Consider the following 17,361-nt stretch of genomic DNA (forward strand, 5'->3'; position numbering starts at 1 on the left):
TCTCTCCCGGAAAAGTATCTGCTGATCTAATAAGGAATTCAGTGTGTAAACATCTGGGACTCTCGTGGTACATAATTCAAAAGTCAGCTTATTTTATTTATTCTTTATGGTATTTGTTAAGTGCTTACTATAAGCCTGGCAATGTTCTGAACTCTAGGGGAAGATACAGAGTAATCAGGTTGGACACAGTCCATGTCCCACGTGGGGATCACAGTCTTAATCCACATTTTACAGATGAGGTAACTGAGACACAGAGAAGTTAAGTGACTTGCCCAATGTCACACAACAGAAAAGTGGAAGAGCTGGGATTAGTACCCAGGTCCTTCTGACTCCCAGGTCCGTGCTCTGTCCACTAGGCCACACTGCTTCTCTGAAAGATTACATATTAAAGAACCGATCCGTTGTATTGTACTCTTCCAAGAGCTTAGCACAGGGTTCTGCACCCAGTAAGCGCTCAATAAATGTCATTGATTGGTCACTTCGTAAATGTTGTTTTTGGTCCAGGAGATACGACTGGAGATCTACAGGGATAGGATTGGGTTTGAGGCATGCAGTGGGGCATGCCGTATAATATCATTGGCATTAACTCCATTTATTGAACAATTTCAGTGTGTAAGGTTCGGTATTAGGTTCCTGGGAATATACAATAGAAATAAAAAGCAGACTCTGCCCTCGAGGAGCTTAAATCTAAAGGAAGAGCTTATATTTCCTTATTTAGTAATAGTGGTGATAGTAACGGTAGTGATAATGCTATTTACTGAGCATCTCCTGAGTACAAAACACTATTGAGCACTGGGAAAAGTACAACAGAAACCTGTGATGTATGTCATTCATTCATTCGATTGTATTTATTGAGTGCTTATTTTGTGCAGAGCACTGTACTAAGCACTTGGAAAGTACAATTCAGCAATGAACAGAGACAATCCCTGCCCACAATGGGTTTACAGTCTAGAAGTGGGGAGACAGACATCAAAACAAGTAAACAGGCATTAATATAAATGAATAGAATTATAGATATGTACATATGTACACAAGGTCTGTGGGGCAGGGAGGGGGTGTATGGGAAAGGGAGCGAGTCAGGGTGATGGAGAGGGGAGGGGAGGCTGAGGAAAAGGGGGCCTTTTCCTCTTTTGTGTATTGTATTGTGTATTGTGTCCTACTCCCAATAAAATTCGTATTCTAACAAGGGAGGGAGACATTAAAAACTACTTACAAATAGAAGGTTCAGGTGATAACAATAATAATAATGATAGTATTCATTGAGCACTTACTATCTGTCGAGCACTGATCTTAACTGTGGGCTAGATACAAGATAATCAGGTTGATAATCAGTCCCTGTCCCACAAGGGGCTCACAGTCTACATAGGTGGATGGGTTTCCATTTAACAGAAGAGATAACTGAGGCCCCCAGAAGGAAAGCGACTTGTCCAAAGTTACACAGCAGGCAAGTGGCAGAGCCGGGATTCAAACTCAGGTCCTCGGACTCCCGGGCTCATGTTCTTTCCACCAGTTCATGCTGCTTCTCGATATGCTTGTCAATATGCATATACACAAAGGAACAGAGGATGGGTACAAATAAATACATCAGAAGGACCAGAGGTGGCCTTTGGGTTGCTCCAATTTGGGTTATTTGGAACTAATCAGGGAAGGCTTGCTGGAGGAGGACACGCTAGAGACATTGTCAGGAATTAACTTTGAATGAGATTCTGGGGGGGAACTACAAAAAAAATAACACACAATCCCATTGCAGAGGTGCTGCATGTCATAGTGGAAAGAGGACAGGACTGGAAGTCAGGAGGCCTGGCTTCTAATTCAGGCAAGTCACTTGACCTCGGTTTCCTCATTCATAAAGTGGATATTAAATGCCTGTTCTCCCTCTCTTCAAGGGTTAGGGCTGGTGTCCGATCTGATTGCATTGCACTTACCCCAGCGCTCAGCAAGATGCTTAGGACATAGTAAGTGCTTGACAAGTAGTGGGAAGCATCCAGTTTAATGGAAGAGAAAGGACAAGAGAAGAAAGGCAACCACGCCCTTATATTAAAGGTTCCAATGCCAGGACATAAAAACTAAGCACCGTAAATCATGTAAACGTAGACCCCCCCAGGCCGGGATTGTGTCTGCCACCTCTCCTGTATTGTACTCTCCCAAGTGCATAGGACAGTGCTCTGCTCACAGTAAGCGCTCAACAAAAACTACTGATTGATTGACTGATGATTGATTATGAAGACATAGATAAGTGCTGGAGTGGGGGGAGTGGATTGTTTGAACACGGTTTACTGGGGCCGATAGATGGGAAGACGAAGCAGAAGGTAAGGTTTTGGAGTTTGAAAGGAGAGGAAAAGAGAGTGTTTAGAAAAGCAGAGGAGATGAGGTAATAAATGTCAAGAAACTTGACACACACTAGCCGCCACTCAAGAGGCTGAGTTTGAAAGACTCCAGGCACCCTTCTCTGGTAAAGAAATGCATGTGGTAAAAGCTGAGGCCGGCAGAAGAAATGAAGTCGCAGGAGGGAACACGAATTAAGACCCCTGCTCGGAGCCTCAGAAGATTCTCTGGTACGTGAGTGGGCTTCCTTCTTCATTTGTAATCCATTTCCTTCTCTTCCTCCTCTCTCCAGTCAGGAAATGTGTCGTGTATCACTCCCGAATGTCCCCCTGGTCCTTGCCTGACTCCTCCGCAGTCGGATTGCTGCTCCTGTGTTCCGGGTGAGTCTTTGGTTTGTTTCAAGCTTGCTGGGTGTGGGGTAAAGGAGGTGGCCAAGGAAAGGGTGATGAAGGAGGGCAGGGGGACTAATGATTTCTGGCTTAGCGTAACTAGGTCTGTAGGGCCCAGAACCCAGAATGGGGGTGCCTGTGTCTCTGAATGCTGCTGCTGTAATTTTTTTCCCCAGAGGCTGACTCCGGCAGCTTTCTCAGTGGTGCAAAACCCAGAGCTGTGGGGTTTTTTGTTTTGCTGTGTTTTTTTTAAAAAATGATATTTAATGATGGTATTTGTTAAGCGCTATGTGCCGAGCACTGTTCTAAGCACTGGGATAGATACAAGGTGATCAGGTTGTCCCACGTGGGACTCACAATCTTAATCCCTGTTTTCCATATGAGGTAACTGAGGCCCGCAGAAGTTAAGTGACTTACCCAAAGTCACACAGCTGACAAGTGCTTACGATGGGCTGGAAATTGGACTATGCACTGGGGTAGATACAAGCTAAGCAGCTTGGACACAGTCCATGTCACACATGGGGCTCACAGTCCTAAACCCCATTTTACAGATAAGGGAGATGAGGCACAGAAAAGTTAAGTGACTTGCCCTAAGTCACACAACAGACAAGCAGGAAGCAACATGGCCTAGCGAAAAGAACACAGGCCTGGGAGTCAGAGGACCCGGATTCTAATCGCAGCTCTGCCACTTTGCTGCTGTGTGACCTTCGGCAAGGTTCTAGATCTGAAGCTTATTGAAGGCAGGGAATGTCACTGTTTATTGCTCTATTGTACTTTCCCAAGTGCTTAGTACAGTGGTCTGCACATAGTAAGCGCTCAATAAATAGGATCAAATGAATCCCTTAACTTCTCTGTGTCTCAGTTCTCCTGTTTTCCTTCTTATCTGGACTGTGAGCCCCATGTGGGACAGGGACTGTGTCCAACCTAATTCACTTGCATCTAGCCCAGTGCTTAGAAGAGTGTTTGACACATGGTAAGTGCTTAACAAATACGGGGCCCCATTCCAATGAAGTCGTTGCATTCCCAGCACGGGCCAGGGAGTCAGAGGACCCGGGTTCTAATCCCAGCTCTGCCACTTGTCTGCTGTGTGACCTTGGGCAACCCACTTGAATTCTCTTTGCCTCATTTACCTCATTTGAAAAATGAGGATAAAGACTGTGAGCCCTCTGTGGGACAGGGACAGTGTCCAACCCGATTCGCTTGTATCTAACCCGGGGCCTGACGCAGAGTCAGTGCTTAGCAACTACCACTAAAAGACCTCCAAAAAAACTGGTTGAACAGCGCTTGATTCAGCCTTGTCTTGATTTGGTCTCTGCCAGAATTTCAGCAGGACTGGGGCAATAGCATCTTGGGTTAGGGAGGCCTGCGATGTTTATATTTTAGGCAAGATAGGACTTGCGTGCATAGCACCATTTGGCGACATTTTCCAGGGCAGGGGGGAGTAATCGCTCCTGTTGGGCTGTTTGTGTCCAGACTTCTTTCTTGAGATCCTTTCCAGCTCTGTCATTCCATAATGTTTTAATTAGTGGCCGGTTCAGCTGTTGGGCCAGAGGAGAGGGCTCTGCTCTGGGAACCACGAGACCTGGGTTCACAGCAGGCTGCACCCCTGCCTGCCTACTCATTTGTCTCACCCCGTGACCCCGCGGGAACACGATGGGCAGGGATGGGGGAGCACAAGTGATGCTACCCCCCCTTTCCTCCCCCACAGCACTTGGGTATATTTGTACATATTTATCATTCTATTTATCTATATTAATGATGTGTATATCTCTAATTCTATTTATATTGATGCTATTGATGCCCGTTTACTTGTTTTGATATCTGTCTCCCCCCTTCTAGACTTTGAGCCCGTATAGGCAGGGATTGTCTTTATTTGGACTGAAGTGTACTTTCCAATCTCTTAGTTGAGTGCTCTGCACACAGTAAGCGCTCAATAAATACGATTGAATGCATGAACAAATGTAAGCACCAAAACTCCGATGGTTTCCTCTGAGCAGGTCCTCAGGCTCTGAGTCTTAGAACCATTTCTGATGGAAGACTCTAGAATCTGGACTGTAAGCTCATAGTGGGTAGTGAATGTGTCTGTTATTTTCTTATAGTGTACTCTCCCCAGTGCTTAGCCCAGCGCTCCGCACACAGTAAGTGACTTCCCTCTAGATTGTCAGCTCATTGTGGGCAGGGAATGTGTCTACCAACTCTGTTGGACTGTGCTCTTTCAACCACTTAGTACAGTGCTCAGCATGCAGTAAATGCTCAATAGATACTATTGATTGACTGGCTGACCCATCAGCAATCAGAGCCACTGGAAATGATACAGGATCACACTGGTGTTGGATGGACAGAAATAAATTCTGTGACTGAGTCTGGATTGTAGGATTCTCCTTGGATTCATCCAGTAATCCCACCAAAATTTTTAATGCCCAAAACACCCTTAAACATCTAAATAGTGCCCTGTTGACCTTTTGGCCTCAGTTTCCTCTCTTCTTACACCATAATAATTTTATTTACTAGTATTTGTTAAATGCTTACTATTCATTCAATCGTATTTACTGAATGCTTATTATGTGCCAGGCACTGTACTAAGCGCTGGTGTAGATACAAGATAATCAGGTTGGACACAGTCCCTGTCCCACAGAGGGCTTACTGTCTTAATCCCCATTTTACAGGCGAGGAAACTGAAGCACGGAGAAGTTAAGTGACTTGACCAGGGTCATATAGCAGGCAAGTTGGGGAGCCGGGACTAGAACCTAGGTCCTCTGACTCCCAGGTTTGTGTTCTTTACACAAGGCCACATTGACGGTAATAAGTGGTAGGTGAAATTTGTAGGAAAGCAAATCAAATGAGAAAGTAATGAAAAGAAGAAAGGGAGAAAAATCTCACAGCTGAATGAAATATTTGATATTTGATTTTCCCTGATCTAGGTGGTGCCCTTTGTCCTGGGAGAGAGAGTTGAATCTAGGGAGGAGTATTGCTTAGGGCTTCATGAAACGGCATTATTTGAGTGAGGTCTGAAGGAAATAAGGGAGTGGGCCAGGAAGACTTTTCTTGGAATGACAGGGCTGACCTGGTATTTACTGAGCGTTTACTTTGTGCAGAGCACTGTACTAAGTGTTTGGGAGAGTACAGCACAACAGAATTAGCAGACAAGTTCCCTGCCCATAACAGACTGACAGTTTAGACGGGGAGACAGACATCAATATAAATATATAAATTACTGTTCTGTACATAAGTGCTGTGGGGCTGGGTACAGGGGTGGTGAATAAAGGAAGCAAGTCAGGGAGATGCAGAAGGGAATGAGAAACGAGGAAATGAGGGTTTAGTCAGGGAAGGCCTTTTGGAGGATATGGGCCTTCGATAAGGCTTTGAAGGTGGGGAGACTAATTGCCTGTCAAATATGAAGGGGGAAGGGGCTGGTGTCCCAGGCCAGAGACAGGATGTGAGTTAGAGGTCAGTTGCGAGATAGATGAGATCAAGATAGAGTGAGTAGGCTGGTATTAGAGGAGCAAAGTGTGCAGGCTGGGTTGTAGTAGGGAGTAAAGAAGTGAGATAGGAGGAGGCAAGGGGATTGACTGCTTTAAAGCCGATGGTGAGGAGTGTCTTTTGATGCAGAGGTGGATGGGAAACCACTGGAAGTTCTTGAGGAGTGGGGAAACAGGGACTGAACAATTCTGTAGAAAAGTGATCCGGGCAGCAGAGTGTAGTGTGGACTGGAGTGAGGAGAAACAGAAGGCAGGGAGGTCAGCAAGGTGGCTGATACAGAAATCAAGGGATAGGATAAGTATTTGGATTAACATTGTAACTGTTTGGATGGAAAGGAAAGGGCACATTTTAGTGATGATGTGAAGGTTGAACTGTTAGGATTTATTGACAGATCGAATAAGTCAGTTGAATGAGAGAGATAAGTTGAAGATATTGCCAAAAGTACAGGGTTGTGATACAGGAAGGATGGTGGTGCTGTCTACAGTGACGGGACAACCACGGAGAGGAGAGGGTTTGGATGGGAAGACAAGGAGTTCTGTTCTTGTTTTTCTACTTGTTCAGCTGCTTGTTCTAATTCTTTTTTCTTTCTCCTTTTTCTTCTCCTTTATTCTCTTTTTCTTCTTTCTTTCTGCTTTCTTCTCCTTCTTCTCCTCCTCGTTGTCCTCCTCCACCTCCTCCTCCTCCTTCTTCTCCTTCTTCTTCCTCTTCGTCTTCTTCACAATGGGGCATCTACAGGTTAATTCGGTTGGACACATTCCCTGCCTAACATGAGGTTCATGGCTCACAGTTTAAATAGGAGGGAGAACAGGTTCTCCTGGTTCTACCAATTGCTTGCTGTGTGTCCTTGGGCAAGTCACTTAACTTCGCTGTGCCTCCTTTCTCCCTCCTACTCAGACTGTGAGCCCTATGCGGGACAGAGACTGTGTCCAACCTAATAAACTTGTATCTACTCCAGCTCTTAGAGGAGTGCTTGACATATAGTAAGTGCTTAACATATACCATAAAAAAGAGAAAACAAAACTAAAAACATGTATTGACATGGAGGAGTGTTTGGTTTAGTGGCTGCCTGGTCTACCCCACATATGTCTGTCTTCATTTTGGTGCTGCACATTTTCAAACTGCATCTAATTTATCCTTTGCCATACTCTTCCCCCAGGCTAAGGACAGGGCTTTGCACACAGACGCCGCTCACAGAACACCACTGGATGAATGAATGAGTGAATGGATAGCTTTGTAAGGTCTTTGGGACCCTTCTGAATGAAAGGTTATAGAAACGGAGATAATTCCTAGGCCCTGCCACTGGCTAGTTGATATTAGCTCACCTCTGCTTTCTCTTGTTCCAGCTGAGTGCTGAACCTGGACTCTCTCTTCATGTTTTGCAGCGAAATGCTACTTCCACGGACAGACCTACGCCGATGGAGCTAAATTCACCGGGGATGGGGATGGATGTACCATCTGCACGTGTCGGGTAGCGGATTAACGGATTCATTTACTCCACACTCCCTTTTCCAGAGAACTGGGTTTTCCCAAAAGATGGGGTCGGGGGCTCAGTCACCGCACTAACACTGAAAGGACCCTGACCAGCAAAGGAGTAGTGTTAGGTGGGCGACCAGAGAGACCAAGATGATTTAGGCACAGGGGCGAGCTCCCCATTCACTTAAGATCTTCGTGCCCTCCATTTTATAGTTATTGAATTGGGGTAACAGAATCTCTACCTGAAACTTGACTGATAATATTCATTATTATTATATTATAATAACCGGGCTATTTGTAAAGCACTTACCTGTGGGACAAACATCACAATAAGTGATAAAGTAGGTACAATCAAAACAGATTCAGTGCCTGTTCCTCTTGGGGCTCAAGGTCTAAGGGGGAGGCAGAACAGGAATTTAAGCCCCCTTTTTACCAGTGAGGAAATTGAGGCAACAGGCAAGTGGCAGAACTGGGATTTGAACCCAGGTCTCCTGACTCCCAGCCCTGTGCTCTTTCCACTAGGCCACTTGTTAGTGGTCTTTTCTGAGAGTTTCCAGGAGTAATGATTATGGTACTTTTAAGTGCTTACTATGTGCCAAGTAATAATAATGATGATGGTATTTGTTAAGTGCTTACTATGTGCCAAGCACTGTTCTAAGTACTGTTTGAAGTTCTGGGATAAATGCAAGTTAATCACAGTGGACACAGTCCCTGTCCCACATGGGGCTCGCACTCTTATCCTCATTTTACAGATGAGGTAACTGGGGCCCAGACAAGTTAAGTGACTTGTCCAAGGTCACCCAGCAGACATGTGGCAGAGCCGGGATTAGACCCCAGGTCCTTCTGACTCCCAGGCCCGGGCTCCAACCAGTAAGCCATGTCGCTTCTTATGGCTTCTATGGCTTTTCGTGGAGTGGCTAAAGGTCCTTTTCTGAGCACTGGCACCTGAACTTGGCTCCCAGACCGACTGATCTAAGAGCAGTTGAAGTATCTCTCGTCCCTTTCCTCACCTCCTAGTTATGGCCTCTGTTGAAGATGAGGAATCAGAGGGAGATAGGGTTCTTAGATAACTTCTCAGTCTTTCCCCGCATAGCTGCCTGTGTGGCTGACGGGATGGATCCATATAACCTTGCTGTCATTTTTTGGCCCCTTCCAGAATGGCGAGGTGGAATGTTCCTTCACCCCCTGCCCAGAGCTGGAATGTCCCAGGGAGCAGTGGGTGTTGGGGCCTGGCCAGTGCTGCTTCACCTGTCGAGAACCCCCGTCTGTGACAGGTGAGAGCAATGGCGGAGGAGACTCCAGAAGGGGAAAGGGACTGGCTAGTTCAGAATAACAGCAGCCAAAATTCTTCACAGGACTCGAAAGTTCACCCTCAAGAAAGGTCATCTGCAAGGCCAGATGGAGGAAATTCTGATGACGGAAAAAACCAGGGGACCCCACCTCTCCCCCACTGGTCAAAGTTCCTCCCTCCCACTCTCCCCAGAGAGTGTCACAACCTCCATCTCCCCGTGCTTCCGGGCCTATTTTTCAGCCTCACGGCAAGACATGACTGAACCAAGATTGGGGACAGGTTGGGTCCCTCCCACTCTCCCCAGAGATAGTCACAGACTCCATCTCCCCAGGCTTCCGGGCCTATTTTTCGGCCTAACGGCAAGACATGACTGAACTAAGATTGGGGACAGGTTGGGTGTGTGCTATCGACATGAGTCTGTGGAAAATCTCTTGATAACTAATAGCTCCCTCTCTAAGAGTGACAAGTTCAAAAAAAAGCTGTCCCCTTTCCCCACTGGTTTAAGTGACCTGCTATCAACTAATGGTATTCATTGAGTGCTTACTGTGTGCAGAACACTGTCCCAAGACCTGTGTGTTGATAGACATTTTTCCTGCCCACAAGGAGCTTACAGTCTAGAGGGAGGACAGACATTAAAATGAATTACAGAGATGTATAAAAGTGCTGTGGGGCTGTGTAGCTTGTGTAGTCCATGGAAGCCAGCGGGTTCAAACGATCAATGTATTTATTGAGCACTTCCTACGTGCAGAGTGCTGTACTAAATGCTTGGGAGAGTACAATACAACAGAATTAGCAGGCACGTCCCTGCCCTAACGAGTTTACAGTCTGGAGGGGGAGACATATAAATGTGAATAAATGAGTAATATATAATATATAATTTAAAGGTATGTACATAAGTGCCTTGGGGTTGAGGGTGGGGTGAATATCAAATGCCCAAAAGTCACAAATCCAAGAGCATGGGCGACTCAGAAGGGAGCGCGAGCCGGGGAAAAGAGGACTTAATTGGGGAAATCCTCTTGGAGGAGATGTCTGCTATGTCTGCCACTTGTCTGCTGTGTGACCTCGGGCAAGTCACTTCTTTGTGTCTCAGTTCCCTCTTCTGAAAAATGGGGATTCAATCTCTGTTCTCCCTCCCACTTAGGTAGTGAGCCCCGTGTGGGACCTGATTATCTTGTTATCTACCCCAGTGCCTAGTACAGTGCTTGACGTAGAGTAAGCTCTTAACAAATAATACAATAATAATGATAATATTGCAAGCCCCATGTGAGACAGGGTCTGGGTCCAATCTGATTATCTTGTATCTACCCCCAGCATTTAGTTCAGTGGCTGGGACGTAGTAAGGGCTTAACAGATCCCACTGAAAAAACAAAAACAGAAGAGTTTTGAATTCCCATTTTACAGGGGAGGAAATGGAGGCCCAAAGAAGGCCCAAGGTCACCCAGCAGGCGAGTGGCAGAGCCAGGATTAGAACCCTGGTCCTCTTGACTCCCAGGCCCGGCCTCTAACCACGGAGTCTTGTTGCTTTTTCTCTTATGTTTGCTTCGGCCTCCTCTCGGGCTCTAAAGTACCTTGCCCCTTGGGGCCTTTCTTTTTTTTTTCCTCCCGGTTTAGGTTGCTCCCTTGACGACAATGGGATTGAGTTTCCAATCGGACAGATCTGGTCCCCCGGTGATCCCTGTGAGTTATGCATCTGCCAGGTGAATGACAACCTGCTCTACTTCACTGCCTTTACCTGCTCTTCTTCCAGCGATGTTCAGTTGGAAAGGATGCCCTACAGCGTGGCACCTTTGCCTTAGTGACGGACAAATGCATGATGCTCTTTCCCACCCTGTCTCCCCCATCCCCTCTCTCCATCATCCTGCTCTCCCCACAGACCTTGGAAATCTCCCTCCCGGGGATTCCCCTTCCCCGCCACTCTGGCCCCGTAGTCCCCCTCTGCTTTCTTACCACCCTGGGCCAGCCTTGGGTCGGTCACTGGCCCTACTCTGGGTGAAACTTTTGTTTTTTTCCTTGGCCTATTCCCGGTGCAGCTCCCCACATTTGCCTCATTCCTGCCAGGTGGTTCCTTTTCAGCCTTGGCTGCTTGGGACCTCCTTTCATTCATTCATTCAATCGTATTTATTGAGCACTTACTGTGTACAGAGCACTGGACTAAGCGCTTGAGAGAGTGCAATAGACAATAAACAGACACATTTCTCGCCTTCAACGAAGTCAGAGTCTCGATGCAGAGCCAGGGAGGGCTGGGACCTGGTGAAGGAGGAGGCCTGAGAAGCAGCATGGCTTAGCTGCAAGAGCGTGGGAGCGGGAGTCAGAAGGCGCGGGTTCTAATCCCGGCTCTGCCACTTGTCTGCCGTGTGACCTTGGGGAAGCCACTGAACTTCTCTGTGCCTCAGTTACTTTATCTGGCAAATGGGGATTAAGACTATGAACCCCAAACTGATTACCTTGTATCTACCTCAGTGATAATAATAATAATGTTGGTATTTGTTAAGCGCTTACTATGTGCAGAGCACTGTTCTAAGCGCTGGGGGAGACACGGGGGAATCAGATTGTCCCACGTGGGGCTCACAGTCTTAATCCCCATTTGACAGATGAGGTCACTGAGGCACAGAGAAGTGAAGTGACCTGCCCACAGTCACCCAGCTGACAAGTGGCAGAGCTGGGATTCGAACCCATGACCTCTGACTCCAAAGCCCGTGCTCTTTCCACTGAGCCACGCTGCAGTGCTCAGAACAGTGCTTGGCACATAGTAAGCGCTCAACAGAGACCATTATTATTACTATTTTCATTATCTCCGCTGCGCTGTGGCAGTTAGGGCCGAAGGGGAACCATGTGGCAGAGAAGGATCAGGGCAACCGGGGCGGAAGGCTAAATGAGAAAAAAGCATGGGAGGGAGGTGGGGGGATAGGGCGGAGCCAAGGGGAGTCTCCAGCCAGGAGGGGGTGCGGACGACCGGATGGGGGGACATGAGTGAGACGCCGTGGGGACACCGGGGCCGAGGGAAGGGTGTCACCCGGCCGCGCAAGTGCACAGAGAAGGCTGGACAGACTCCCTGGGCCTCCCATGGTTTTTGGGAAGTGCCTCTCTCTTTCAGGCAGATGCCTCAGTGAGCTGCAAGAGGACCGACTGTGTGGAGACGTGTCCTCATCCGATTCGGATTCCCGGACAGTGCTGCCCGGACTGCTCTGCAGGTAGTCGTCCGGGGGTTCAGTGTGGACCATTCTAGGACCCCTCCCTCTCCCCCTAACGCCCCGACCCCTCCCAATCAGTGTAATAATAATGTTAATAACGTTGGTATTTGTTAAGCGCTTACGATGCGCAGAGCACTGTTCTAAGCGCTGGGGTAGATAAAGGGTAATCAGGTCGTCCCACGTGAGGCTCACAGTTAATCCCCATTTTACAGATGAGGTAACTGAGGCACAGAGAAGTTAAGTGACTCGCCCACACTCACACAGCTGACGAGTGACAGAGCCAGCAGTCGAACCCATGACCTCTGACTCCGAAGCCCAGGTTCTTTCCACTGAGCCACGCTGCTTCCCACGGGAGGTAGTGCTTGATTGTGTCTTCACCATGCCAGATGAGGGACACCTTGGCTCATGTATCATTTGAGCAATGAGATGGCCTCTCAATGCGGTGCTCAATGAATGCTCTCAGTAATATTGAGGGAGAAGATAAACCTCGGGGGCCATTCAGGCATTGGCCTGGTGGTTTTGGGAAGGCACTGAGGCAGCCAGCTCCTGAGCTTCAGGGCTGCCCTCATCCTAATCAATCAATCATAGTTACTGAGTACTTACTGTGTGCAGAGCACTTTACTAAGTGCTAGGGAGAGTACAGTATTCAGTCAATCAGGCAATGGGATGAATTGAGCACGCACGGTGTGCAGCCACTATATTAAGTGATTGGAAAAGTGTAATACAGTTAGTAGACATGGATCAAACAATCAATCAATACTATTTACTGAAAACTCACTAAGGGCAGAGCCCTGTACTGAATGTCTGGGGAGAACACAGTACAATAGAGTTGGTAGACAGGCCTCAAGGAGTTTCTAATCTGAGATATGCATGGGAATTTCACAGGTTGCCGGGCAGAAGTAATCAGAAACTGCTTCTCTAGAGCTAGCTTCCTCTCCGGCATCAGCTGCTTTAGGAGGGAAGAAGATAGCTTTTCTCAAACGATGGGGAGGTGGAGGGGTGGAGCGGGAAACGATTTCACTGGATTTTTCTTTTCTTTTTATGATGTTTCTCAAGGGTTTCCGATGTGCCAGGCACTGTACTAAGCACTGGGGGCGATACAGGCCAATCAGGTCGGACGCAGTCCGTGTCCCGCAGAAGACTCATGGTCTTAATACCCGTTTTGCAGATGGGGTAACTGAGGCACAGAGAAGTTAAGCGACTTGCCCAAGGTTGTACAGCAATCTTCCCCCTTTAGACTGTAAGCTCATTGTGGGCAGGGAATCTTTTTTGTTGTTGTACCGTACTCTCCCAAGGGCTTGGTACAGTGTTCCGCACACAGTAAGCACTCAGTTAATATCTGTGAATAGATGAATGAATGAATCAGTGACAAGAAGCAGAGTCAGAATTAGAATTTAGGTCCTTCTGATTCCCAGGCCTGGACTCTATCCACTAGGCCACTGGGCCATGCCGCTTTTCTTTTCTACACTTGATTGATCACTCACGTCCTCCCATCCGGTGGTCCACACCCCCTCGTAACAAGACATTTGAGCAGCATGGTTTAATGGATTGAGCATGGGCTTGAGAGTCAGAGGACCTCCTTTCTAATCCCAGTTATTTCAGTTGCTTGCTTGCTGTATGACTTGCGGCAGGTCACTTAACTTCTCTGTTCTTCAGTTTCCTAAGCAGCGTGGCTCAGTGGAAAGAGCACAGGCTTGGGAGTCAGAGGTCATGAGTTCAAATCCCAGCTCTGCCTCTTGTCAGCTGTGTGACTGTGGGGTAGTCACTTAACTTCTCTGTGCCTCAGTTGCCTCATCTGTAAAATGAGGATGAAGACTGTGAGCCCCACGTGGGACAACCTGATTCCCCTGTGTCTACCCCAGCGCTTAGAACAGAGCTCTGCACAGAGTAAGCGCTTAACAAATACCAACACTATTATTATTATTATAATTATTATTACAATGGGGATTCAGACTGTGAGTCCTATGCGGGACACGGACCGTGTCCGACCTGATTCGCTTGTATCAATCACGGTGCTTAGCACGGTCCTTGACACATAGTAAGTGCTCAACAAAATACCATAATTCGAATGGGAAATCAGAATCCCCATCCAATTATCAATAACACTTTTACTGTCGCTCTCTAAGACTGGAGGACATATAAATTTGGAAGCAAATGCGGTCCTGACCTCAAAGGATTTTATTTGGTAACCCAGAGGGTTATGCAAGAGTCAGAACTGACGTGAAGCCTTTCCTTGTCTCTCTCTCTCCTGGTAGGATGCACGTACACAGGGAGAATCTTCTACAACAATGAAACCTTCCCATCAGTGCTGGACCCCTGTCTAAGCTGTATCTGCCTGGTATGGACTTGGCTGTTTTCAGATTCTCGTCTGCAGAAATAGGGGGCCGTGGGGTCAGGGGATCAAGGAGCTGTGACACAGGAGAGGCGGTGTGGAAAGAACACCTGCCTGGGAGTCGGAAGGACCTGGGTTCTAATCCCAGCTCTGCCATTTGTCTGCTCTGTGACCTTGGACATATCACTTCACTTCTCTATGCCCCAGATCCTTCATCTCCAAAATGGGGATTCAATACCCGTCTCCTTCCGTCTTACATTGTGAGACTCCTGTGGGGCCTGATTATCTTGTATCTACCCCAGTGCTTAATACAGTGCTTTGTATTTACTAATGATAATAATAATAATAATGGCATTTGTTAATTGCTTACTATGTGCCAGACACTGTACTAAGCGCTGGGGTGGATACAAGTAAATTGGATTGGATCCAGTTCCTGTCTCCCGTGGGGCTCATGGTCTCAGTCCCCATTTAGTAAGTGCTTAACAAATACTATTATTATTATTGCTATCATCTTGAGAGTGAATATAGATGGCTGCAGTGATTGGGGAGGGCGTACTCCTTAGTACTCCTTTCCCCACTAGGCAGCAGGGATCAATCAATTAGTCAATCAGTGGTATTTACTGAGCACTTATTCTGTGCAGAACACCATACTAAGTGTTTGGGAGAGTAAATACAACAGAATTAGCAGGAGAAATGGTGGAAAGGAGATGCCTCTGTGCCGCCCTGCCCCATAACCCCGTGCCCCTTCCATGACATCTATTCATCATCAGTCAGTCAGTGGTATTTACTCAGTACTTATTCTGTGCAGAACACTGTACTGAACGTTTGGGAGAGTACAGTACAACGGAGTGGGTAGACACATTCTCTGCCCACAAGGAGCTTACAGTCTAGAGGGGGAGAATTAAGCAAGGGCTTAACGGAATGGTGGTGAGGGGAGGGAGGACCCACTGCAGGAAAGGAGAAAGGAGAAGGTGTCTGAAAAACCCTGCCTCAAGTAGCCTCCCTTTCCCTTCCACCAAGCTGGGGTCAGGGGGAATAATAATAATAATAATAATGTTGGTATTTGTTAAGCGCTTACTATGTGCTGAGCACTATTCTAAGCTTTGGGGTAGATACAAGGCAATCAGGTCATCCCAAGTGAGGCTCACAGTCTTAATCCCCATTTTACAGATGAGGTAACTGAGACACTGAGAAGTTAAGTGACTTGCCCAAAGTCACACAGCTGACAGGTGGCGGAGCTGAGATTAGAACCCATGACCTCTGACTCCTAAACCCGTGCTCTTTCCACTGAGCCATGCTGCTTCTCTAAACCTGACAGGAGGAGAATGAGACCACATCAAGGAAAGCAGCCCTGCAAAACTCTGGCAGAAAGCTCTCCTCTTCTGCCCCAGGTCCCTCTTCACCCTGTCAGCCGACCCCAACTCTGACACCATGAACTATAAATTCTGAGACCCTGAGTGTGGGATCAGTCCTGGGCCTCTGTGGAAGTTCTTCGGCTCTTACATTGAAATCCAGCTGCCTTAAATTATAATAATAACAATAATAATAATAGTGATATTTTCATTAAGTGCTTACTGTGTGCCAGGCACTGTACTAATTTCTGGGGTAGATACAAAATAATTGGGTCAGACACAGTGCCTGACCAAATAGGGCTCCCAGTCTCAATCCCCGTTTTCCAGATGAGTTTAACTAATAATGATAATAATTATGGTATTTGTTAAGCGCTTACTATGTGTCAAGCACTGTTCTACGTTCTGGGGTAAATACAAAGTATTCAGGTTGTCCCATTTGGTGCTCCCAAGCAGTGTGGCTTAGTGGAAGGAGCCCGGGCTGGGGAGTCAGAGAACATGGGTTCTAATCCCCACTCCACCAGTTGTCTGCTGTGTGACCTTGGGCAAGTCATTTAACTTCTCTAGTCTCAGTTACCTCATCTGTAAAATGGGAATTAAAAGTGTGAGCACCACCTGGGGCAACCTAATTACCCTATATCTACCCCAGTGCTTAGAACAGTGCTTGGCACATAGTAAGCGCTTAACAAATACCATAATTATTATTAATCCCCATTTTATAAATGAAGTAACTAAGGCCCAGAGAATAAAGTGACTTGACCAGGGTTCCACAGCAGACAAATGGTGGAACTAGGATTAGAACCCGGGTCCTTCTGACTCCCAGGCCCGTACTCTATCCACTAGGCCACGCTGCTTCTCTAGCAGATGAGCTATGGGACAGAAGCACTGGTTTCTGAACGTTCCCAGTGGCTGGAGGTGCTGGGTTTTTCCCCGGTGTGGAATTTCCTCTCGAATCATGTGCCCCGACCTGCCTTGACCTGGGTCTGTGAGCCGAGGAGACGGGATGCTGCCCGGCCCCCTTATCCGCCAGCGTCTTGTCAGGTCCCCGTGTGTTTCCTGTGATCCGCAGTTGGGCTCGGTAGCCTGCTCGCCGGTGGACTGCCCTATCGCTTGTACCTACCCGTTCCATCCTGAGGGAGAATGCTGTCCAGTATGCAGAGGTGAGTCTTGTCATCAGGCAGAACTGGGCTGGGGGGCTCTTTTGAAGTGATATCGGGCTTTTATGCTCCCCTGGTTTATCTGCCCTTTTGCAGACTGCAACTATGAAGGAAGGAAGGTGATGAATGGGCAGATGTTCGTTCTGGAGGATGACCCTTGTACTCACTGCACCTGTCAGGTGGGCTGGACCAGGGGGAGAAGAGTGAGCTACTTCTTGCCCTCTAATGTAGCTAGGAGGGTAACCCATTTCTCCCTCTGAGAGGGACAGGTCCTTATTCCCTAACTAGCTTTCTCTGCCTCCATCATCTTACTGACTATCGCCTTCATTCATTCAATTGTATTTATTGTGCGCTTACTCTGTGCAGAACACCAT

At 47.4% G+C, this 17,361-nt stretch overlaps 1 protein-coding gene across 13 annotated transcripts in view; it reads left to right on the plus strand.

Moving 5' to 3' along the window:
* Positions 1-17,361, plus strand: part of VWCE (von Willebrand factor C and EGF domains) — a 32,926-nt gene that overhangs the window by 13,387 nt on the left and 2,178 nt on the right. For 2 of the 13 annotated variants that reach the window (XM_029061107.2, XM_029061122.2), the window contains 8 exons: positions 2,618-2,705; positions 7,577-7,662; positions 8,824-8,941; positions 10,570-10,655; positions 12,053-12,149; positions 14,405-14,487; positions 16,900-16,990; positions 17,084-17,166. In XM_029061107.2, the coding sequence (XP_028916940.1) occupies positions 2,618-2,705; positions 7,577-7,662; positions 8,824-8,941; positions 10,570-10,655; positions 12,053-12,149; positions 14,405-14,487; positions 16,900-16,990; positions 17,084-17,166 (732 nt within the window). Of the gene's footprint in view, positions 1-2,617; positions 2,706-7,576; positions 7,663-8,823; positions 8,942-10,569; positions 10,656-12,036; positions 12,150-14,404; positions 14,488-16,871; positions 16,991-17,083; positions 17,167-17,361 lie in introns of those variants that run through there. The other 11 variants (XM_029061108.2, XM_029061109.2, XM_029061110.2 and 8 more) reach the window with 11 other exon arrangements.

This window comes from Ornithorhynchus anatinus, chromosome 3 (genome assembly GCF_004115215.2).
Source record: "Ornithorhynchus anatinus isolate Pmale09 chromosome 3, mOrnAna1.pri.v4, whole genome shotgun sequence".
Lineage (NCBI taxonomy): Eukaryota > Metazoa > Chordata > Mammalia > Monotremata > Ornithorhynchidae > Ornithorhynchus > Ornithorhynchus anatinus.